The sequence below is a fragment of the Emys orbicularis genome, chromosome 7 (assembly GCF_028017835.1).
Source record: "Emys orbicularis isolate rEmyOrb1 chromosome 7, rEmyOrb1.hap1, whole genome shotgun sequence".
Classification (NCBI taxonomy): Eukaryota; Metazoa; Chordata; order Testudines; family Emydidae; genus Emys; species Emys orbicularis.
The window spans coordinates 99,848,326-99,873,293 of record NC_088689.1 but is presented as its reverse complement, the minus strand read 5'-3'; the positions used below and the strand labels follow the sequence as shown (position 1 = coordinate 99,873,293).

General features: G+C 45.8%; 1 protein-coding gene across 1 annotated transcript; it reads left to right on the top strand.

The window, feature by feature from the left end:
* The first annotated feature begins 6,615 nt into the window (after positions 1 to 6,615).
* On the top strand, positions 6,616 to 19,520 carry LOC135881231 (solute carrier family 22 member 6-A-like). The gene is made up of 10 exons (XM_065407804.1): positions 6,616 to 7,017; positions 8,281 to 8,384; positions 8,900 to 9,054; positions 9,642 to 9,810; positions 10,252 to 10,375; positions 13,477 to 13,592; positions 15,445 to 15,659; positions 17,720 to 17,828; positions 18,622 to 18,825; positions 19,463 to 19,520. The coding sequence occupies exons 1-10, from the start codon at positions 6,616 to 6,618 to the stop codon at positions 19,518 to 19,520; spliced, it is 1,656 nt and encodes a 551-aa protein (XP_065263876.1).
* Positions 19,521 to 24,968: the final 5,448 nt, after the last annotated feature.

The window sequence follows — 24,968 nt, the reverse complement described above, 5'->3', positions numbered from 1 at the left end:
TGTGGGCTCCACCAGAAGGGAAAGTCTCTGAGCGGTTTCTCTGACCCACATGGTGAATCTCTGAGGCGAGCAAATCCACCAATAAATGCAGGACCCACCAAGGTAGAGGAGGAACTTTGTCACACAGTGTTACAGAATAACGAAGTAAGGCACAGAGCAACATGACCGAGGTTATGGATGGAAAGTCAGTGGCAGAGCTAAGGATAGAGCCCCAGAGTCCTGACTCACAGCACCCTCCCAACCCCACTAGACCACATTCCCATCCCAGAGTTGGGAACAGAACCCAAGACTCCCAGCTATCAATACTCTACTACTACTCTAACCACAAGATAACACTCCTCCTGGTGTTTGGAACAAAATCCAAGTATCTTAATTTCCAATCCCCTGCTCTGATCACTAGACCGGGGTAGGCAACCTATGGCACGCGTGCCAAAGGCGGCACGCAAGCTGATTTTCAGTAGCACTCACTCTGCCCGGGCCCTGGCCACCGGTCCGGGGGGCTCTGCATTTTAATTTAATTTTAAATGAAGCTTCTTAAACATTTTAAAAACCTTATTTACTTTACATACAACAATAGTTTAGTTATATATTATAGACTTATAGAAAGAGACCTTCTAAAAATGTTAAAATGTATTACTGGCACGCGAAACCTTACATTAGAGTGAATAAATGAAGACTCGGCACACCACTTCTGAAAGGTTGCTGACCCCTGCACTAGACTATACTACTTCCTCCCCAAATAGGCAATAGAACCCAGAAATCCAGACTCAGTCTCTCCCATTTCCACTGCTAGATCATAAACCCCTTGTAGAGATGGGAACAGAACCCAAGAGCCTTGACGCCAAGTCCCCGCTATGCGTCGCTAACCCACCAGACCCCATTTCACTCTATTCCCAGAGCTAGCTATAGAACCCAAGAGTCCTGATTCCCAGCCCCCCGCTCCATTAGAACCTCCTCCCCAGCCACATCTGGGAATAAAACCCAGTAGCCCCGACTCCCAGGCCCCATGCTTAACCACTAGACACCTACTCACCTCCTAGAACCAGGAATAGAACTCAGGAGTCCAGACTCCCAGCCCTATCTGCTCTCCCCCAATAGACCCCACAACCCTCCCAGAGCCAGGAATGGAAGCCAGGAATCGCAATTTGCTGTCCCCCTTGCCCCACACAGCTCAGTGGAGCACAGAAAATAACCCCATGTCATTCCACATGAATGGATGACTGCTCTCCCAGAAATGCCCTCTGGGCCCAACAGGGAGTTGGGGCGGGGGGGGTGACTGCTAGTATGAGCCATTGAGTTAACAACGCCTTGTGACTAAGGCTGTGAAAGGCCTACAGATCCAGTCATCAGCATCTGACCTTCGTCCAACACAACAAGCAAATGATCAACCACTGCAGCCTCTGGACCATAGCTTGCCCTTGAAAACAGGTCAAAATTGGCTCTATATAGCACCCAAGCTGCTTCCGTGCCCTCTTGCCCAAAAAAGACTAGGGACAAGCAGCAAGACTGGGAGACCCAAGTAATGGCTCCTCAGACAACAACTCATTTTCATAGTTTCATACCTTTTAAGGCCAGAAGGGACCATAGATCTTCTTGTATCACCTCCTGTATATCACAGGTCAGAGAATGTCACCCAGATACCCCTGCACTGAGCCCAATGACTTGGGTTTGGCTAAAGCTCTTACAGGAAGGCATCCAGCCTTGGTTTGAAGATGTCAGGAGATGGAAAAATAGTGAATCACACTCACTGTGAAATAAAGGTGTCTTATTTCTAACTGGAGTTGGTCTGGCTTCAGCTTCCAGCCTTTGGTTCTTGTTCTGTCTTTCTCTGCTAGGTTTAAACTCCACCTGGAACTGGGCTGAAAGCATCCTCAGCATCCCTTTAGTACCTGGTATTTTCCTCCCATGAAGGTGCTTTACACTGTCATAGACTCACCTTTTGATCTAAACAGCCCGAGCTTTCAAGTCTCTCACTGTCAGGCATTTTCTTGAGCCCTTGAATAATTTCTCTGGCTCTTTTCTGCACCCTCTCCAATTTTTCAGCATCCTTTTTAAAAAGCATTCCCTAGAACTGGACGCAGCATTCCAGTATTGGTCTCACCAATGCTATACACAGAGGTAAAATCATCCCCTTGCTCTTCCTCACTGCTCCCCTGTTTATACAGCCAAGGAACACAAGAGCCATTTTTGTACCCGCATTGAACTGCGAGCTCATGTTGAGTTGTTTGTCCACCCCAGCTCCTTTTCAGAGTCGCCACTGCTTTCCCGGACACAGGCCCCCATTCTGTAGGGGTGCCCTTCCTTCCTTGCTGCTAGATGTGTCACCTTGCATTCAGCTGCAGTAAAGTGCAGTTTGTTTGAATGATTACAGGAGCCAGGAGTCCTGCTCTTCCCTCCTCTATTGTTGCTCTTTTGGCCTGAGCATTAGTCCAATATTCAGGGCCTTGCAGGGTTGTTTCTGTTAGCATGAGGAATGGATGATACAAGTCAAGTGAATTATTTGGTGAAACCTTGTTCATTTACAGGGTACCGTTTCCCTGAACACTAACAGCAGCAGGCAGTTTCCTTGCTCCTGAATCCCCACATCTGCCCCTGCTCCCCACCCACCCCACAAGCTCTGTGTCCAAAAAGCCCTCCCCTGTCTCCCTGCTTCCTCCCCTGGGAGACACTCAGAACTGCTTCTCCTGGCTTCCTGCCTCCAACATACACAGCCTAGTCCCCTCCTTTGCAACCAGGGAGAGCAATATTCATCTGCCGGGGTTAACACTGGCCTACCCACATGGCTTAGTGTCTTGGGTGGAAGTCCCATTGCCTACAGCTGTTTTTACCATATAAAGGGGCTTGATTGTGCCTGAAAGACTGTTTAAATTATCCTCCACTGAGCATCTGAGATAACCCATTGCTAAGATGAATGGGGGCTTGTTGCGGGGCGATAACTCACCGCTGCAGCTCGTCCTGCTGGTCATCCAAGGAATTAGCTCACCAGCCTCCGGAGCGCACTCTGCAGGCCGGTGTCTCGCTTGCCCCTGGCCCCCGTGTCCCTCCCGGACCCCAGTGCCCCTTCTCTTGGGGTTCTGCCCCCTGCAGTATCCCACACTCTCGCTGGGTCTCCCCTCCCCAGGGAATCCCCAACCCCCTATCCCCACCTCACCTCAGTCTTGGGCTACTGCCAGTCACCATCTAGCCCCCGCTCACTGGGGCAGACTGCAGTATAATTGCTACTCATCATCGGCAAGGAGGGTTTGGACCTGCTGCCTCTGCCTACCCTTGGGCTGCCCTCTCTGCAACCCCTGTACCTGCTCGGCCTTTAACAAGGCCTGCAGCCTGGGGGTTTTCCAGGCTGGAGCTCCCCAGCGCCTCTGGCCTTTCCCCAGCCCTGCTCCACTTTAGATACCCTACTCGTCTCCCAGCAGCCAGGCCCGTCTCCCTCAACAGCTAGAGAGAGACTCTTGAACGCTGGATAGCAGCCCTTTTATAGGGCCAGCTGCGGCCTGACTGTGGCGTGGCCCCAGCTGAGGCTGCTTCCCCAATCAGCCTTTCCCCAGCCATAGCCCTCTCCAGGGCTGTTTTTAACCCTTCAGGGCAGGAGCGGGGTTACTGCCCCGCTACAGGGCTGTTCAAACCTCTCCAAACTATGGTGCCAGGCTCTCTGCCAACTTATCTCTGCAATGGTTACGTGTGGCTCATATATTTGAGTTTTTCTTCAAAACCATGACAGCTGGAGATTAGTGACGATGGAAACATTTCTGACAGAACAGTTTTCCATTGAAAAATGTGGTTTTGTTGACATTTAATGTTGTGTGGGAACATGTTGATTTTGATGAAAATTTCAAATGGAAAAAGTCAAAATGTTTCAATTCATTTCATTTAAAATTTTAACATTATATTAAAATATTACTTTTATATTAGATTTCTATATTATATTTAATATCAGGCCTATATCAAGTATATTATATTTAATATCCTAATATACACATTGAAACAACATGAAACAAAATGGTAAAATCAACATGTTTATCTTCAACACTATCAAACAACGATGTTCAAGAAAGATGATTTCAAACCAGAACAGCTGTAGAGAAAGTCTACTAGGCTGATCAGAGGAGTGGAGAGTCCATCTTACGAGTAGAGACTAAAGGAGCCGGGCTTGTTTAGCCTAGGAAAATGAAGGCTAAGAGGGAATCCAATTGCGCTCTCTCTCTCTCTCTCTCTCTCTATATATATATATATACACACACACATTAGGGGTGGGGGGTAAGCACCAAGGAATGAGAAGAGCTATTGAACCTAAAGGCCAATTTTGGCACAAGAACAAATGGAGATAAATTGGCCAGGAACAAGCTGAGGCTAGAAATGAGAAGAAGGTTTCTAAACATCAGAGAAGGGAGGTTCTGGAACAGGAGTGGGGGGCAAACAATCCAACTAGTTTTAATATGGAGCTCGATAAATTTCTGATCGGCACTAGATAACTGGGTTGCCTGCAATAGCTGGGGCTGGACTCAATGACCCAGGAGATCCCTTCCAGTCCTATATCCAACATTTCTATCAAAACTAAACATTCTGATGGTTCCAAAATGAAATGTTTCTGAATTGTTATTCTGCAGGAAATTTCAACGTTTGGGCTTTTTGTTCCGATGTCAGTATTTTCCACGGAATGAAAACTCTGGTTCCCAACCAGCACTACTGGAAATTTACTAATTTTTAAAATCCAAGCTGAGGTTATGGAGAACATGATAGTACCTCCAGAGACATGTCAGGAGAGGGATGGGTGTGTACTACCTGTTTCCAAGCCCTGGCATAATTAGAGTGTAGAACTTACTGGCACAGGAGGTCATTAAGGCCAAGGATTTAGCAACATGTAAAGAGGTACTGGACATTTATATGGATATTAAGAGTATCTAAAGTTGCCATAATTAATGCTAAGGGAAAGGATATTAAACCTCCTGCATCAACTATTTAAACCTCCACCTTTAACTATTCAAAATCAGGATGAGATTTTGATGGGGCCAGAAGATTATCCCACATCTGACTACTCTGGCATTCTCACACCTTCCTCTGAAACATCTGGTGCTGGCCAGTGTCCCCAGGATTAAACTGACCCCAGGTCTGATCCAGTCTGGCAATTCCTGTGTTCTCACAATGACCGTTCATTTAGGGAGACATTTGTCCTATCTTCTGAGAGAAAGGCACAGCCTATTGTCAATGAATTATGGACCCCAACACACATGTGATGTTAACCGAACATGAGATCTCATCTTGGAGGAACACCTAGAACTGCTATACAGGCCAAAAATAGTCTGGAATTCAGCCTCAGAAGTCAACGCATCTGTTCCATCCACGATGGACTTTAGACTAGAAATAAGGCGCTTTGGTTTACATATAAGGCACATATTTTTTAACAGTGAGAGAAGTTAACCATTGGAACAACTTACCAAGGGCTGTGATGGATTCTCCATCACTGGCAATTTTAAAATCAAGACATTTTTCTAAAAGATAAACTTTTGTTCAAGCAGGAACTGATAAAGTCCTCTGGCCTGAGTTATGCAGGAGGTCAGACTAGATGATCACAGTGGGCCCTTCTGGCCTTAAAAACTGTGACTGTGAATAACATGAAAGTGTTACAGCGGAAAACAAAGCTAAGTATGATCAGAGGGTGAGTCGGATGCATCAGACCTCCAGCTGGCATAAACTGGCGTAGCTCCACCAAAGTCAATTTACACCAGTTGGGGATCTGGTCCATAAACTTGAGGTAGGGTGGAACTTTCAAATGCCTCTTGTGGCACTGAATTCCACAGTCTAATTACGTCTTGTGTGGAAGAGGTATTTCCTCTCCTAGGGACTAAAAGGTAAGAGGACCTGGGTGCTTCATTAAAGCACTTTCGAAAATCTCCCAAGAGCAAATAGTCCAGGTTTACATCAGCAGTAAATGATACAGAATCCAGCCCAGATTCCAGTCCATGCTATACCCATCCTATAACACTAATATACTAACCAAGGTCATAATTCTTGTCCCCTATGCTCTGCAGACTTGTTCCTTTGCCTGCACTGCCCTTTGTGCCAAATCATGTCAAACATTTTCTTATCTGACTTAATCCACCAAATAAGCAAAGTAAAACTTTAACTGGCTGAGCACATCAAGCCTTTATATAAAAGCGAGTCCGTTTGCAAGAGGGTAAAACCTGGGGATTAGCAGGGACTCAATCCTGGCAGAAAATCCATCTAGCATTCCTGGAACGGGTGTCTTTCCACTGACTTGGGACTCAACTGTTTGCCAAACTGGGACCAGTTAACCTGGGATTTCTGCAGCAACAGGAAAAACAACAGACACTTAATGCAGGTGGCAACCTGCAAAGTTATGAAGACAACTTGCCACCTTCTGCAATTTTAACCTGTGGTATTAAGGGACTATTTGCGGGGATGCACATCCCTTACAAGAAGTTCAGCATAAGCATCCCAAGTGGCCATACTTCCATTTTATGGTGTGAATCAGCACCACTGAGCAGTTATTTTTTGGCCAAACCACTGAGATATTTTGCTAACACAGGGGAAGAGTGTATTCTTCTCATCCATCATTGGTAATTTTTTTTTTTATCGACCCGGCGCCACCCAAGAGCCATGAGTTTTCCAGACGTTCTGGACCACATTGGTGGCATGGGACGCTTTCAAGTCATGCATGTGGCATTCCTGGCCATCCCACTCTTAATGCTGGCCAGCCATAACCTCCTGCAGAACTTCACTGCTGGGATCCCAGAGCATCACTGTCAAGTGCGCATCATGGCCAACTACACCCATCATGCCAATCTCACAGCCAGCCTACCTGCTGAAGATCTGCTCTGGGTTTCCATTCCCATGGACAGGAGCCAGAAGCCAGAGAAGTGCCAGCGGTTTGTCACCACCCAGTGGCAGCTCCTAAACCCAAATGCCACAAGCACCAACACCATAGAGCTGGATACTGAGCCGTGTGTAGACGGGTGGACCTATGATAAGAGCCCGTTCACTGACACCATTATAACTGAGGTGAGAGAAATCTGACTCTGTATAGTCCAGGCAGTGCTGTCATCGGGAGGCAGTGTGGATCAGTGCCTAGGGTACTGGGCTGAGAGAGGAGGAGACCCAGGTTTTATTCCCAGCTCTGCTACTGATCTGCTGTGGGCAAATCACTTCCTCTCTGTTTCCTCTCCCGTCCTTTGTCTATTTAGAATGTAAGCTCTTTGGGACTGTCTCTAACTATGTGGGTATAGCACACTGGGGCCCTGATCTCGGTCGGGGGTCTGTGCAGCGCCTGGCACAATGGAGTCCTGATCTCAGTTGGGGTCTGGGCAGCACCTCGCACAATGGGGCTCCAGATCGCCTTTGGGATCTATATGTGCTATGCTAATACAACACAATAGCTTGTAGACTGTTACGTTGCACTAGGCTCTATATACACACACAGTAAGAGACAGTCCCTCCACCAAATCTCTTACTGTTGTGATCTGGCAGACTATTTTTCCCCCTTGGCACAGGTATAACTGACCACACAAGGTAGTAGGATTGCCACCTCTGAGGTATAAAAAAATGGGACATCCAAGATGATCCTGAGCCCATAAAACCGGCAGGGTGCACTGAGTACCCTGACAGATTTCCCAGGGCAGCTACCTCAAAAAAGGGATGACCCTGGGAAAAGCTGGATGGGTGGCAACTCTACAGGTACAGGGCAAGGGGACCACACCCACTGTTCATACTGTAACAGGTTTGCTGACTGACCAGTATAGCTCTCCCCATCCCCCCATACACACACTTGACTGTAGGGGTTCTCTGTACACCAATTTTACTCATGGGTGTCCACTTCAGAGCCTGATTTTTGGGGCTCAGATTTTCAGTGTGGGGGTGTGAATAGCCCCTTGATAACCCAGCCCTGTAAAAATGCTCCACTCCCAGCTCCCCAGCATAGGGGGTGTGGCCTGATTGCACTGAGCTCTGCTTCCCAGGGGCATCAGGAGGAAGAGTGGAAGTCGGAGCAGCTCCGAGGCCACTCTACACATACCCCAGGGGTTAAGTAGGGTCCAGAAACGGGAAGCACAAGTGTGGGTTAAAGCCACCTCTTCCCATCTCTGTGTCTGCCTGGAGCAAAATATCGAGACCCGGGGATCAAAGTATCCTCTCTACAGACCAGACTACAGCATGTCCAACATCCCCTCCCCGCCACCCATAGGCACTTCCAAAAAGTTCCAGCTCAGGCAATGTGTGCCCTGAAATCTTCCTGCTCTCACTGGTCTCTGTTTTCTTCCCCCCGTGCAGTGGGATTTGGTGTGTGAGTCCAGGACACTCCGGCAAATGGCGCAGTCGCTCTACATGGCTGGTGTGCTGGTGGGGTCAGCTGTGTTTGGATGCCTCGCGGACAGGTGAGATGGTGAGGCTGCGACTCCGAGCTCCACACGCTTTCATGTTGCTAGTGTGAGCTGGAGCCACACCAACCCCAGCTCCAAAAACATGTCACAATGGTTATGTACCTACTGCCTGCAGGTCAGGACTGTGTAGTGGCCCTGGGGAGGGATTGCTGGGAATGCTGCAGGTCACAACTGATACGAATTGGCAGAGGGAACAGGGTTAAGGTTAAGGGGCATCACAGAGCTGGGGGAGGGGAGGCCAGGGCTAGAACAGCAGGAGGGCTGCAGTTCGGGCTTGAGGGGCATCGGCAGAAGTGTACTGGGATAACGTCATGCATTCAAATTAATTCCTAACCCTGAATTTTGGTTCAAGCACTCTCCATTGCAAACAGTGCTTAGAGGCAGCTGAGATCACCAAAGTAGGAGTAATGGGTGCCATATGGTGCAATCATATCAGCCTCCAAATTCCCTGCCCTGGGCCAGCTTCCTGATCTCCCCACCTCCCATTAACTCTGTTCTCTGTGCTGCAGGTTTGGCCGGAAAGCCCTCCTGATCTGGTGCTACCTGCAAATGGCGGTAACAGGCATCTGTGCTGCTTTCTCCCCCAACTTCACCACGTACTGCGTCTTCCGCTTCCTCACCGGCCTGGCCATTTCTGGCATCTCGGTCAATTCTGTCTCGCTGTGTAAGTAGGCGCTTCAGGTCTGAATGATCCCAGCAGACTAAGGAGCAGAGGCAAGTTACTCTCCAGCCAATCTTATAAAGGTGCCTCTGATAGCACCGGACACCTGGTGTCTGCTCCTGGGAGAACCAGGACAGAACAAAATTCACCCTGTGTAGTGGGCCCAGCACAAGCGTATGCGCCACTTCAGCCTGCCCAGAGCTGGGAGTCCTGACATTCAGTCCTCTTCACCTGCTCTAACCCACAGAACACACGCTGCTAACAGAGCCAGCGATGGAAGCCCAGAGTCCTGACTCCTTGCCCTGCTCCTGTTCTAACCCACTAGACCCTATTCCTTCATCCAGAGCTGGAAATGGAACCCAGGAGTCCAGACTACTAATCCCAAATAATGTTCTGTGTGTGAGTGAGAGAGAGAAAGAGAGCCAGGACTCTGGAATCACAACCACTGACCTCCAGAGTTAAAACTTACGAACTGCTACAGCCTGAGCTAACACTGCCTCCTTAGCGCTCTTCTGCAGTGCAGGCACAGAGTGAGGGAGGGGACCTGCACTACATACTGACCCAGTGGGCCCCATGTTTTCTCTACCCAGGCATAGAGTGGATCCCCACCAATGTTCGGGCCATTGTGGGCACCATCAATGGATACTCCTACACTACTGGACAATTCATTCTGGCTGGGGTGGCCTACGCTATCCCAGATTGGCGCTGGCTACAGCTCACAGTCTCCCTGCCTTTCTTTGTCTTCTTTCTTTACTCCTGGTATGTATGTTGATCAATAGCTTGAATTATTTCCGGCAATTCTTTCCCCCCTTCCTAGGTATGTAATGTACCTCTTGGATAGAGGACCATTTAAGTCCTTCTTTAGCCTTGCTAACTCCCAGTCACTTTCCTGCTCTAACCACTAGACACCACTTCCCGCCCAAAGAACCCAGGAGTCCTGCATCCCATCATTCTAACCAGATAGTCCCCCCACTCTCCTCCCAGACCCGGGAATAGAAACCAGGAGTCCTGACACCCACTTCCTCTTCTCTCCTCTAACTGCTAGACACCACTTCCCTTCAAGAGCCAAAAGAGTTCAGTCTAGTGGGTTAGAGCAGGGGTAGGAGCTGGGAGTCAGGACTCCTGTATTCTATTCCCAGCTTTAAGAGAGAAGTGTAACTGAGAATCAAAACTATTGTCTTGGCTTCGTCTTGTTGGCAGGTTGTTTGTAGAGTCTGCCCGCTGGCTGGTGATATCAGGAAAACCAGAACAGGCAGTGAAAGGGCTGAGAAAGGTTGCCAGGATCAATGGGAAAATGGAAGAAGGAGACAAACTCAGCACTGAGGTAAAGAATCCATAGAGGCCCTTATTGTCCCATAGACAAACCAGATGGTCCAAACTGGGGTTAAAATGGGGGGGGGGGAGTCCATGCCCTTTCCACAAAATAAGCTCTGCCTATAAGTCCTTAAAATGATTGTTCACATCTCTCCAAGTTATTGTCTCAGGCTCTCTACAAACTCAGGCAGGCATTTGCACCCAGGTCATGCTTTCAAGATCTTCTTTGCAAACACAACAGCTTGCAACTTATTTGAAAAGAAAAGATCTAATGCAAAGTTTGTGGAGAACAGGAAGGCAGCATCGAAGGGGTGTTCCTATGATGTACCACCACAGACTGGGCTGATCCAGGTCCTGGGTCCAGCGCATGGTGACAGGCTTCTACAAAGCTGCAGTATGAAGTTTGGGGCTAATGTATTCTGTTCTGGTCACCCTCTCATAAAGTGATGTGGCAGAAATAGAGTGAACAAAGAGATGGAATAAGAGCCTGGCCAGAACCTTAGCAATAAATTGGGACTACAGCTGGTGGAAAATGTTCCAACACAACAGTAATCCATCAGACAATGCTGATTTGATTAAATGGAAACATTTCATGGGAACTTATTTATGGCGTTAAAATTTTCATCAAAAATTATCGAAATGTTTTTTAAGGTCAAAAGCACTACATTTTGTCTATAATATAATATATGCAGGCCTGTTAGCACCATTTATTATTAAGGTTGCCTGACACTTCCCATTATAAGATCCTGTTTTCAGTTGCCTATAGCTTTCCCAAACAATAACTGTTCAAGCTAAAAATTTCCATGCTGAGTGTCTGCCTCAGGCTGAATATTTTTGGAAAATATAATTATATATTATTATATTATACATAAAAAGTCAAAATGGTGAAGTCAAAATACCTTATCAAAATGTTTTGGTTTGATTAGATTGTTTCTATATTTATCAAATGAATTTTTATTTTTATTTTGAAATTCTGTTCCAGTGGCAATTTTGACTTTTTGTTCCAATTCGGGATGAAAGGAAATTTCAAAATGTTGGAACTTCACACAGAATGGACATTTTGAGTTTCAACCAACTCTAACTGGGATTATTTAGTGTGGAGGAAGAAGGAACATGATAGTCAGACAAATAGATGCAGAACAATGACTGGGATGGAGAAGGTAGACTGGGAACGTTTGTTCCCAGAATGGAAGAATAAGGCGATGCAGTGCCATCAACACTATAATTTTATTGTGAGTCTTATGATATCTGATGCCCTGGACTACTGGAGAGAGGTCATTCTGAGACAACCTTGGCTTTCATTTAAAAAAAAAAAGTAACTTCCTAGTACTCATTGTTTTGAAGAAAAGCTTGAAAATGTGACCCAAGTGTCTTTTAAAGTTCAAAAAACAGAAAGCAAATAAAAATAACCCAACGTTTTTTATATATTTAAAATCTCATGTTTTTTAAGACAATCACAGGATTTTTTGAGGTGAGGGTAAACCATGATTTTTGAAGATTTGGGGTTGACGAGACTGGTTGCTGAAATGTAAAGACTGCACATTTAAAACTGATAAGAGTAAATACTTTGTCACAAATAATTTCCATTGGAATTCACTGCTACAAGATACAAACATAGCAGGATTCAGGAAAGGATCAGACATTTATATGGATAAGGAGAAAATCCAAAGGAAGAATTTAATAAAAAATAAACAAGAGTTTTGGAAGGGATGTAAACTATTAATTTAAACACCCTATATGGCCCTATCACCTCATGATAGGGGATTGGTCCTGCTTTGAGCAGGGGGTTGGACTAGATGACCTCCTGAGGTCCCTTCCAACCCTGATATTCTATGATCTATGAGCACTTCACACTCCTGAATGTATTTACCCTCACAGCTCTCCCATGAAGCAGGGGAGCACTATTATCTCCATTGTACACATGGGGAACTGAGTCAAAGAGAGGCTAAGTGACTTGCCCAGGGTCATACAGGAAATCTGTGGTACAGCAGGAAATTAAACCCGGCATCTAAATTTTAGGTTAGTGCCCAAACCACTAGACCATCCTCCCCATCAGTCTGAATGATGTAGGGCATACACTGATCTCTAATTAGTGAGGGTTAGGAGGACCCTGTCCCTGGGGACAGGTTATACCATAACTAAAAGGTTTCTTTCACCTTCCTCTGAAGCACTTGGTACTGGCCATTGTCAGAGGCTGAAAGAACCACTGGTCTGACCCAGTCAGGGGATACCTGTATCCCTAAGCCAGGGATCGGCAACCTTCGGCACGTGGCCCATCAGGGTAATCTGCTGGCGGTAGGGTGACCAGACAGCAAGTGTGAAAAATCAGGACGGGGGTGGGGGGTAATAGGAGCCTATATAAGAAAAAGACCCAAAAATCGGGACTGTCCCTATAAAATCAGGACATCTGGTCACCCTAGCTGGCGGGCCACGATACATTTTGTTTACGTTGACCACAGGCACGGCCCCCCCACAGCTCCCAGTGGCCACGGTTTGCCATTCCTGGCCAATGGGAGCTGTGGGAAGTGGCGGCCAGTACGTCCCTGCGGCCACTGGGAGCTTCGGGGGGGGCATGCCTGTGGTTAACGTACAAAATGTCTCGCGGCCCGCCAGCGGATTACCCTGATGGGCCGCGTGCCGAAGGTTGCCGACCTATGCCCTAAGCTATCAGTGGACAGCTGAATTGTCAACAGGGAAGTGTGCATGAAATTATTGGGCCAGATCCCCAGCTGGTGTAAAACTGCCATCACTCCACTGGAGTCAATGGGGCCAGATCCCAAGCTGATGTAAATTGGCCATTGCTCCAAAGGAGTCACTGGGGTCAGATCCCCAGATGGTGTAAACTGACTGTTGCTCCATTAGAGTCAATGGGGCCAGATAGCCAGCTGGTGCAAATGGGCATAGCTCCATCCAAGCAATGATTCTATGCCAATTACACCAGCTGAGGATCTGGCCCTGTAGGTAGAGGAATCCAAACCTTCAGTCTGGGTGAGCCTTATTTGAGCAGTGCTGGGAACTTCATACACAATGGTATTAACTAGCACTTGTCCCTGCTATTCATTGCTTCGTTCTCACGGATACCATTTGCCACACGCTCTCTTCTCCATCTAGGTCTTGAAATCCAACATGCAGAAGGAACTGTCCTCAGCCAAATCTAGCCATACCATCACGGACCTGGTACGCACACCCACCATGCGCAAAATCTCCTGCGGAGTCTCCTGCATATGGCAAGTGGGCTCTTTCATTTTGCTGAGGCAAAGATATTGAAGCATAAGGAGCCAGCTCTTCTACTGGTGTAAATGAGCACAGCACCCAGCCAACATTGGGCGCTGCACAGACCCCGACTAACTTCAGGGTCCACAGTGTGCCAGGTGCTGCACAGACTTAGTGAGAGACAGTCCCTGCCCTGAAGAGCTGACAGTTTAAATAGAAAAAGGGGTGAGAGAATGAAAGTGAGGAAGAGATTTACCTAAGTTAACACAGCAGGTCAGTGGCAGATCTGGGAATGGAACCAAGGTGTCCTGACCTCCAGTCTGGTGCTCTAAACCACACTCCCCCTGCATCCTTAGACAAACCACTTCTGAACCGCACCTGGACAATGAAGATAACAAGGTCTATAGATGAAATGCAGTTGTCTAAGTGCTATGTACTACAGCCCAAATACAAGGAGAGTAAAGATTTACCTATATGTATAGGGACCTACCAAATTCACGGCCATGAAAAACGCATCACAGACCGTGAAATCTGGTCTTTTGTGTGTTTTTACCCTATACTATATAGATTTGTTTCTCAAATTGGGGGTCCTGACCAAAAGGGAGTTGCAGGGGAGTTGCAAGGTTATTTTAGGGGGTGTCGCAGTATTGCCACCCTTACTTCTACACTGCCTTCAGAGCTGGATGGCTGGAGAGTGGCGGCTGTTGGCTGGGCGCCCAGCTCTGAAGGCAGTGCTCCGCCAGCAGCAGTGCAGAAGTAAGGATGGCAACACCATACCATGCCAGCCTTACTTCTGCACTGCTGCCTTCAGAGCTGGGCGGCCGGAGAGTGGCGGCTGCTGACAGAGGGCCCAGCTCTGCAGGCAGCAGCACAGTAGTAAAGGTGGCAATACCATACCTGCCATCCCTACTTCTGTACTGCTGCTGGCGGCGGCTCTGCCTTCAGAGCTGGGATCCCGGTCAGCAGCCACCACTCTCCGACTCCAGCTGCCCAGTTTTGAAGGCAGTGCTGCCACCAGCAGCAGCACAGAAGTAAAAGTAGCAATACCACAACCCCCCCTCCCCAACACACACACACAATAACCTTGCGATCCCCCCACAACTCCTTTTTGGGTCAGGACCCCTACACTTTCAACACCATGAAATTTCAGATTTAAAAAGATGAAATCGTGAAATTTATTATTTTTAAAATCCTATGATTGTGAAATTGACCAAAATGGACTGTGAATTTGGTAGGGCCCTAGATATGTATTAACATTAGGCCTGGTCAAAATTTTTCTGCCAAAACTGTTTTTCAGCAGAAAATTGGAGTTTTGATTAAACAAATGTTTTTTTGCAAATGTCTGCTTCCTGCAAAAAATTTCAGTTTTTCACAGAAAAAACTAAACATTCAAACTGCAACATACTTTAATATTTAAATTCTGACATGCTACTGCAGTGCCTCATGGGGGTTGTAGTTTCATGTCCCTGTTGTACTCTATGGAACTGGCTCCCTGGGTGGACTACATCTCCCATGATACATCTCAGCCAGGGACTTCCATGATGCACTGCCTTCCCTTTTCAAGAGGGAGGATGATGGTGCATCATAGGAGATGTAGTCCAACCTGAGAGTCCGGCCCATAGAAGAGAACGGGAGCATCAGGTACCCAAACTACAGTTCCCATGAGGCATCATAGCAGCATTTCCGAACAGAAATATTTATGTTTTGGCCAAAACATTTTGGTATTCAAATCTTCACCACAAATTTTCAGTGGAAAATATAGATAACATTGTTTTTTTCATTTTCATCAAAAAAAATTGTGACCACCCCTCCCAATTTTCTGACCAGCTCTAACCCATGGGCGTATCTCTGCACCATCCATTTCAGGTTCTCCACCAGCTTTTCCTATTACGGCTTGGCCATGGACTTGCAGAACTTCAATGTCAATGTCTACTTGACCCAGCTGATCTTTGGAGCAGTTGATTTTCCAGCCAAGTTCATCTCAGTCCTCACCATCATTTTCATTGGACGCCGTTTCTCCCAGGCCTTTTCCTTGGTCCTAGCCGGACTGTGCATCCTAGCTAATATTTTTGTGCCACAAGGTGAGAGAGGATTTGCTCATTATGGGATGGAATAAGGGATTTTCAAGGGTTCAGTTGCTCAAGGGACTCTTGTACAAATTTCCCACAGCTAGAGATGGGACACGAACAGAGTAGACCAGTGCTGTGAGGTGGTATGAAAATTCTGCCTTAGGTGCCCAGTTGGTGTGTCTTGATCACATGCTCGGGGTCCAATTAAAAACCAGATTTTGGGTCAGGAAGGAATTTCCCCCCAGATCACAATAGCAGGGACCTTAGGGGGGTTTCCTCTTCCTTTGCGGGGGGGAGGGGGAGAGTCACATATCTAATGGGATCATCTGGGCCTTTTTCAGCCTAATCAATAGCCTGCAAAGACATCAGCGGCCCCTCGGTCTCTCCTGTTCTTGGCCTGGGACACACAACAGTTTAGTTCTATAAAGACTAAAATTCTTTGGTTTAACTTAAATTGTTGAGCTCAACATAGGGTGGTAACGGGGTGAAATTTAATGACCTGTGACATGCAGGAGGTCGGACCAGATGATCTAATGGTCCCTTCTGGCTTTAAACTCTATGAAACTATGAAAATGTCCGGGCATCAGAGCATTTGCTTAACCATGGAACAGTGGGCTGGATCCTTAGCTGATATAAATTGGCATAGTTCAACTGTAGTATATCCCACACTAACACAATGTGCTTCTTTGTCCCATTGTAGTCGGCTGGACCATACATAGGAGTTTATATATCTAGTAGTCTTCCCAGCTTAGAGCAGTTGAGGATCTGACCCACACATTGAAGGCCAGAAGGGGAAGGCAGTATGATCTGGTGAACAAACTACTAGACTGGGACTCTGAAGACTTAGGTTCTATTCATTGCTCTGGCCTGCAGGGTGACCTTGAGCAAGTCACTTCGCCTCTATGTGCCTCAGTTTCCCCATAATTGGGGGTAATGACAGTGATCTCCTTTGTAAAGAGCTTTTGTGATTTACCAATGCAAAGCGTTAAATAAGAGTTAAGCAGCAGCATCTAATCTGACCTCCTGTATAACATGGGCCAGAGAACCTCACTAGTAATTCTTGCATCAAGCCCATATCTGATGGTTGAGCTAGTATCTTTTAGAAATACGTCCACTGAATTTAAAAATTCAAATGTGAGCCTTATTTCTAGTTGAAATCTGTCTAGCATCAATTTTTAGCCACTCAATTTCATTCTGCCTTTGTCTGGTAGATTGAAGGGCCCTCTGCATCAGAAATCATCTTGCTGTGTAGGTATTTATAGACCATGATCAAGCCATCCCAGAACCACCCAATGCATAAGCTAAATAGATGAAGCTCCTGAAATCTCTCATTGTAAGACAGGTTTTCCAGACCTCAAATCTCTTTTCTGCACCCTCTCCAATTTTTCAACTTCCTTTTTAAAATGTGGACTAGAACTGGACATAGTGAAGCAGATTTTCTACTGGTATCAAGCAGCCTACCTCCATAGTCTTCAGCAGCTGAGGATCCGGGCTGGTGGTGTTATTATAATTATTTTTATTACAGTGATACATAAAGGCCCCAAATGAGATCAGGGCCCTATTGTGCTAAGGGCTGCACAGACACACTAGGGCATGGACCATCACTTGCAAAGAGCTTACAATCTAAATAGCCAAGTCAGACAAAGGTTGGGAGGGCAAACAGAAACAGAGAGAGGTGAAGTGATTTGCATAAGATCATACAGCAGAGCTGAGAACAAAACCCAGGTATCCTGACTCCAAGCCCATTGGATCACCCAACCTTGTTTAGGGTGGCCCTACCAACACCATATGCAGAGGTCATCTCACTTCTTTACTGCTGCTCGTGAGAATCACTGGTCTATGGTCAGAATTCCTGCAATAACTGAGACACAAGGTGGGTGAGGTAATATCTTTCATTGGACCAACTTCTGTTGGTGAGACAGACGAGCAGAAATTGGTCCAATAAAAGCTATTACCTCACCTATCTTGTCTCTAATATCCTGGGACTGACACGGCTACACCAACACTGCATGTAATAATACCTGAGTCACTCCTGACTTAGGCTGAAACACCCTATTTTTCCCTCTCTCCAGAACTGCAGACCATGCGCATGGTCTTCGCTGTGATCGGAAAAGGCTCCCTGGCTGCATCATTTAACTGTGCCTATATATTTTCTGGAGAGCTGTTCCCAACGGTGATCAGGTATCTAGAAGCCAGCACCTGACCCCACTGCTGCCTAGGAAGCTCTATCAGCAAACTGTGACCTTGGCTGCGCTCCGTGGAACTCGTTTGATGACTTGTAAAGTGTAGAGAATTCAGACATCACAGAGCTGACTTGTGCTCTCAGAGTGAAATGTAACCCTCTGCACAGGGCCTGTACAAGCTCTCCATGCCACTTGAGTCCTCAGAGCTAGAGTTCTATCTATCCGTCCCATACATCCTCTTTTCTCTCTCTCATTGTCTGTACTCTTATCTCGCTATATCAGTCGAGTTACACCAGTTTAAGTGAGAAGTGAATCACAATTTTCATTATAGCCTCCATTTCAGTTATTCCTGCGTCCTATGCTCAGACCACATCTTCTTTTTACAGGGGAAATCCCCTCTGAAATACACATTTAAAGAGTCCGATCCCCAGCTTGTGTAAATTGGTATCTCTCCATTGGAGTCAATGAGGCCAAATCCCCAGCAGGTGTAAATTGGCATTGCTCCAGTGGAGTCGACGAGGCCAGATTCCCAGCTGGTGTAAATTGACCGTAGCTCCACTGGAATCAATGGTTCAAATCCAGCGCTGGTGTAACTCAGCGTTGTTCCATTGGAATCAATGGGATCAGATGCCCAGCTGATGTAAATGGGCCATAGTTTCTTTGGAGTCAATAATTCAAGTCCAAAGCTAGTGTGTCACTCCATTGACTTCAGAGCTATGGCCCATTTACACCAGCTGGGGCTCTGGCCCAATAGCCCAAGCTCAGACGGGTACCTTTTATGGCTGTTGCAGGCAGACCGGGCTGGGACTAGGCGGCACCATGGCTCGGGTTGGTAGCATCATGGCTCCACTTGTTCGGCTGACTGGTGAATTCTTCCCATCCCTGCCCCTGATTATCTATGGAGCTGCCCCTATTGTCTCCGGCATCGCAACCTGCCTACTGCCAGAGACACACAACGTGCCATTGCCTGAGACCATAGACGAAGTGGAAAGACAGTAAGTGGCATTTGTGTAATTAACCAGAATAAAAAAGACATTTCTCGAAAACCTGGAAGTGGTTTTCGATCTGTGTGTTCCAAACAGGAACAGATATTTCACTGTTCTCAACATTTTTATAGAAATTTTTCATTTTTCCACCTCCAATTTAGTCATTTTTGTCTCCATTTCTCTCTTGCCACTGAAAGTGGGAGGAAGGGGGGGGGGATTAGTTTCAGCTTCATCAAAAATCCCAGGAAAATGAAAAAAAAACATTATTTGGTTTTGTTTGAAAGAAATTCATTTTAATTATTTTTTTTTGTTTTTGGGTTTCGTCAAAAATAAACAGAAATTTTCAGAAAGAAATTAAAATATTTTGGTTTTGGGTTCCTAAAAGAAAAGTGGAAAATTTCAAGAAAAATGAACATTTTTCATAGTCAGGTTTTGTCAAAAATAAAAAAAATAAAAATTTTGGGGGGGAAAAAATAAACTTTAGTTACGGGTTTTGTAAAAATAAATAAAACAAACACACACCCTGGAACTTTTTAAAAAAAAACAAAAATTTGCATTAGCTTTGAGCATCTGTTTTAAATTAATCACTTCTCTTGATGATTCTGCAAACACTGATATTTATTTATTTCTTCTTTTTTTTATTAAGATCAAGACATACGCTCAACGATGAACTACAAATGAATGTCCTCCTTCATTCCACATAGCCAGATCCAGCCAAACAAGTGAGCTAAGGAGAGAAAAATGAAGCACATTTTTTAGCTTTTATATCTTTTATTATTCTATTCCTGCTGGAAGTATTTATACAGTGCGATTGGCTAGAAAGCAAAAGGGGAACATGTCCCAACTGCTCTGCACAGCATCTCCCTCTAGTTCAACATCCCATATAGCTCACTGCAAGAATCCAACACATGCTGCTCATGCTGCAAATATGGGTCATGGTCTGACATTGCCTGTGTAGTCAACTGTCCATTGAATTGAGTGTATATAGGAAGGGGCTAGTGATCTGGTCTAATGTTCATAGATAGAGTAGTCTGAGTGCAGTACACACATTAAGAGGTTTTGTTACACAGCACTGCTTTGAAAAGGCTCCATTGCTCACCAATTAAAGGCCAGGCCCCAGCTGGAGTCACTGGAGCTCTGCTGAATTACACCAGTTGAAGATCTAGCCCATTATTTCATAAGATAGGGTAGTGATGAAGGCTTATAACCTGCAGCACAAACAGGTAAAACAACCTGCTGAACCTCAAACAGCAAAGCTTGTGGCATAGTTAGGAAGAGAACCCAGGAGTCCTAGTGCTACTTCCGACCCCAACTCCAACTACTAGACCAGGGGTCGGCAACCTTTCAGAAGTGGTGGGCCGAGTCTTCATTTATTCACTCTAATTTAAGGTTTTGCGTGCCGGTAATACATTTTAATGTTTTTAGAAGGTCTCTTTCTATAAGTCTATAATACAACAATAGTTTAGTTATATATGTAAAGTAAATAAGGATTTTAAAATGTTTAAGAAACTTCATTTAAAATTAAATTAAAATGCAGAGCCCCCCGGACCGGTGGCCAGGATCCGGGCAGTGTGAGTGCCACTGAAAATCAGCTCACGTGCCGCCTTCAGCACGCATGCCATAGGTTGCCTACCCCTGCAGTAGACCCTATTCCCCTCCCAGAGCCAGGAGCAGAATCCAAGTCTTCCCTCCTTTTGCCATTGGACCCCACTCTCCTTCCAGAAGACAACTCAGGAGTCCTGGCTCTCAGCTCTAACTCACCAGACAATACTCTGCACCTAGGAACAGCAAACTTTTTGCCTCATGATAGGAGGAAAAATCAGAATAGATGAACACGAGGAAAAAACAGGCACATCTCAAATTTCCCGGGGCAGATATTCCTGCATAGTGATTTACTGGTGAGATTCTCATTAAATGGTTGCATCCCAATGTATCCTGTTAACCGTTTCTCCAACTTTGCACAATTGTAACTACCTTCTTCTATTTCATAAGGCACCCTTGCTTTGCTATCGCTATTTGTATTTCAGTTGTGTCAAGGGGCCCCCACCGAGATCAAGGCCCCATTGTGACAGGTGCTGCACAAACAGCTAGTGAGAGACAGTCTGTGCCCCAAAGACCTTGCAATCTAAATAGAAAAAGGAATTATTATTATCTCCATTTTACAGATAGGGAAACTTAGGCACAGAGCAATCAAGTTACTGACTCTTTCTATGTGTTTGCATAGCACAATGAAGTTCCAATCTCAGTTGTTCAATAGGTGCTACCATAATACAAATAATAATTAATAGTAATTGGCAAATACACCACATCTTGCACCAGCAGAGAGCTGGGTGAGGTGTGTTCCCGTTTTAACATCTGTGGCCCAGATCCTTAGCTGGTGCCAATCAACATAGCTCTGTTGAAGCCAATGGAGCTGTACTGATTTACACCAGCTGAGGATCTGGCCCATGTAGGATTCCATGAACATACATTTGCTTTTCTACAGGACTTTGTGCTGCTTGTTAATAATGAAACTGTTACCCTTTTGTGACCCGAGCAGTTAAGCAATTTTTGGGATCCTGCACATTGTTTCCATGAGGAGGAGCAACTGATGGAGTCAGGTATTTCTTTTATGCAATCCTGTTTATTTATGAAGTATGCAGTAAGTCCTGTTTCCCAGAACACAGAAGGAATCAAACAACAGGAGGCAGTTTCTTGCTCACAGTTCTGGGACGCTCTGTCCCTCAGGGGAACAGCCTACCCCCCACGTTCATCTTTATAAAATGATTGCGTGGTATCCAATGCAAAGTTTGTCATGTTGGGTGTCTTCGGAAGGCTCATGATGCACTGAGCACGGTTGTTATAGTGATGTTATAGTAATTGTTACAGTAATGTGATAGGTTATGATTTCATGTATATAGTTATGAGGCTGAAAATGTATCCTCATGGCTTAAAGCAAGCCCAGGCAAAAACTCTCCAGGAACAGAGGGGCAGTTCACACCTCATCAGGGCAGATATGGGACAAACCCAGCCCAGCCTCACAGGAACAAAAGACGCTGGCCTAGGCAGCAACAAAAGAATCTGTTGGACTCTCGAGGGAGTCACCCCCCTTCCTTTGGTCAGTTTGGAACTGTGATGAGGTAATGCTCACCTGAATCTGAAGGGGGTGGGCAAAGCCAAGAGGGAAGAAAGGACATGATAAAAGGGAGAGACATTTGCCATGCTCTCGCTTCCATCTACATCTACAGACACCACACCAAGCAACTGAAGTGCTGATCAAAAGGGAGAGCCTGGCTGCCTGTGGTGAGAAGCATCTAAGTTTGTAAGGACATTGAAAGTGTTAAGATCAGCTTAGAATGCATTTTGCTTTTATTTCATTTGACCAAATCTGACTAGTTATGCTTTGACTTATAATCACTTAAAATCTATCATTATAGTTAATAAATTTGTTTGTTTGTTCTGCCTGAAGCAGTGCGTTTGGTTTGAAGTGTGTCAGAGACTCCCCTTGGGATAACAAGCCTGGTACATATCAATTTCTTTGTTAAATTGACGAACTCATATAAGCTTGCAGCGTCCAGCAGGCATAACTGGACACTGCAAGACGGAGGTTCCTAGGGTTGTGTCTGGGACCGGAGATATTGGCTAGTGTCATTCAGTTGCAAGTAGCTGGGAGCAGTTTACATGCCAGAGGCTGTGTGTGAACAGCCCAGGAGAGGGGGTTCTCACAGCAGAGAAGGGTAAGGCTGGCTCCCAGAGTCAAGGATTGGAGTGACCTAGCAGATCACCGCTCCTGATAACACCAGAGGGGAATGTCACAAGTTCCAAGCCTCTTTCATACCAGCACTTAGCCCAAAAGCTATCTCTCTCTTAGCTTTTTCTCAGAGTGATGCTGCTAGTGTTTCTTGTGGCTGTGTCTTTGGTTTTCTGCTGCTTCTCTCTCCCACGCAGACACAGTTCCCCAAATAATGCCCAAGTCCCTGTGATTTGCTGTATCAATCACCAGGGAAACCTCTAGGGCCACATGACTCAGCTCCTACTCGAGCCTTACCATGTATCTGTGTTTTGGGTGGTGGCTTCTATTGTTTCAGCTACCTGGTTCCATAAAGGAACTCCATTGCTTTTTACACTTATCCTGAGTGAAAGACGGTTATTACACTCACCAGCTTCAACTAGGTTTAACCCTACCCATAAATAAATGTATATGCTTAACAAAAAATGGAGGGAAAAGGATTATATGTGAAAAGTGCAAATTTTTAACAAAAGGTTAAAAAAATATGGGAAAGGATCTATTTATTGTAACAAAGGAATATTATTGCAAAATCCTGAGCTAAATAAAGGAGTTTATGTGGGAGTTTAATATATTTTCTTGCAGTGAAAATGCTGTACAATTTCAGAAGCCCAATCTTGTATTCTGAAAAGGGATCTTGGTTTTGGTCATTGCAACTTGGACTGCAAGAGACAAGAGTAAAGGAAAAGCTCCTATTAAAATAATAACTTGCAAAGGTGCAGCTCAGCTTACCAAAGGATCACAAAGCACTTCACAAACTGGTCTGGATTATCACCCCTCTATTTTCATGGATAAGGCAAAAAGTTATTTACTGCAAGATCTCAGGGTGAATCTGTGACAGAGATGGGAAAATAACCCAAGGGTTCTAGTTGCTAGTCTCTTGCACTAACCACTAGACTCTGCTTTCCCATCTAGAGCTGAGAATAGAACTCAGGAGTCCTAAATCCCAGCCCACATCACCACTCTGCTCCAATCGCTAGACTCCACAACTCCAACGAGAGCCTGGAACAGAACCCAGGAGTCCTTCCTCCCAGCCCCCCCTGCTCTAACCATTAGACCAGACAATCCATTGTCCCCTGCCACATATATTGGATGCAACTTCTGCACTACCAGGAAAGAGACACTAACTGTTTTGTAACTTATAGCACCTCTGAATATGGCCCAATGGGAAAAAGAGAAGAGAAAAGGAGGATGAAATGGGACAAAGTGGCCTAGGGACATACAAGCTACAGTGGGCCAGATCCCAGCTGGTGCAAATCAGTGTAATTCCACTGGAGTCAATGGGCCCAGATCCCCAGCTGGTGTAAACTGGTTGTACCTCCAGTGGAGTCAATGGGCCCAGATCCCCAGCTGGTATAAACTGGCATAGTTTCCTCATCTTCCAGGGAGTGATTCCGAATTACAGCAGCTGAGGATCTGGCTCTTCACTGGGATGTTCAGTTTATGCAAGCAACCAGCTTCTACAGACAGCTACATGCCTCAGTGACTAGCATGAGCTGAGCGGATCACTGCAGGACCCCCACATGCTGGCAGTGCTACAGAGACTGCTGGCATGGCCTGTCCCCTCATTATTTTCATGTCAGCAGCCCAGAATTGCCTGCTCTGGTGTGAAAACCTCTTCTGTTTTCTGGCCAGCAACATTTACATTCATTCTTCTCAGTTTGCACTGGGAAAGGGTGAATGTATTAAGCTTGCTTTCAAACCCATTAACACTCCAACATTATTTCATGTATATCTATTTCTCTCTCCATAGCTTTTCCATAGATACGTTGATATTTTTTCCTTTAAAAAGTTTAGTGAAAATTTCCATTTTGTCAAAAAGCCATCGTGTGTGAGGAAGAGAAGCAGTCACATGGAAATTTTTAAGCAGATCTAATAGGAAGATCAACATAATTGTGCCCTTTTTGCAAATGGGGAAACTGAGGCACAGCAAGATTAAATGACTTGCCCAAAGCCACCCAATAGGTCAGAGCTGGAAGCAGAACCAAGCTCTCCTGAATCCCTGGGCAGTGCTCTATCCATCTGAGCACATCCCCGGCATTATTACAGTGTTCTGTTAAGACTGTTAGCTCGCAGAAAACCTGTTTTGCCTTGTTGGAAGGTTTTTAATTTCTTCTTGTTCTGAAACAAGCCCCTGGCTCTGTTCCTCTGGCTTCATTTTTGTTCTACCGGCAAGCATCCTCATACCAGGAACTGCAGGAAAGGTACCATGTTTACATTCCCCAGTCACCATGTTCTGCTCCAGGTCCTGGCTGCATGGTGGGATCACGTTAGCTCTTGTTTATTAATTTGCTAAGTGGGGGTTCTCCTAACTGGGTCATTAAAGGGGCACTCAAGGTTTGCCTGCTGGGCTTTTGATGCAGTTGTTGAGCCAAGGGCAAAGAGG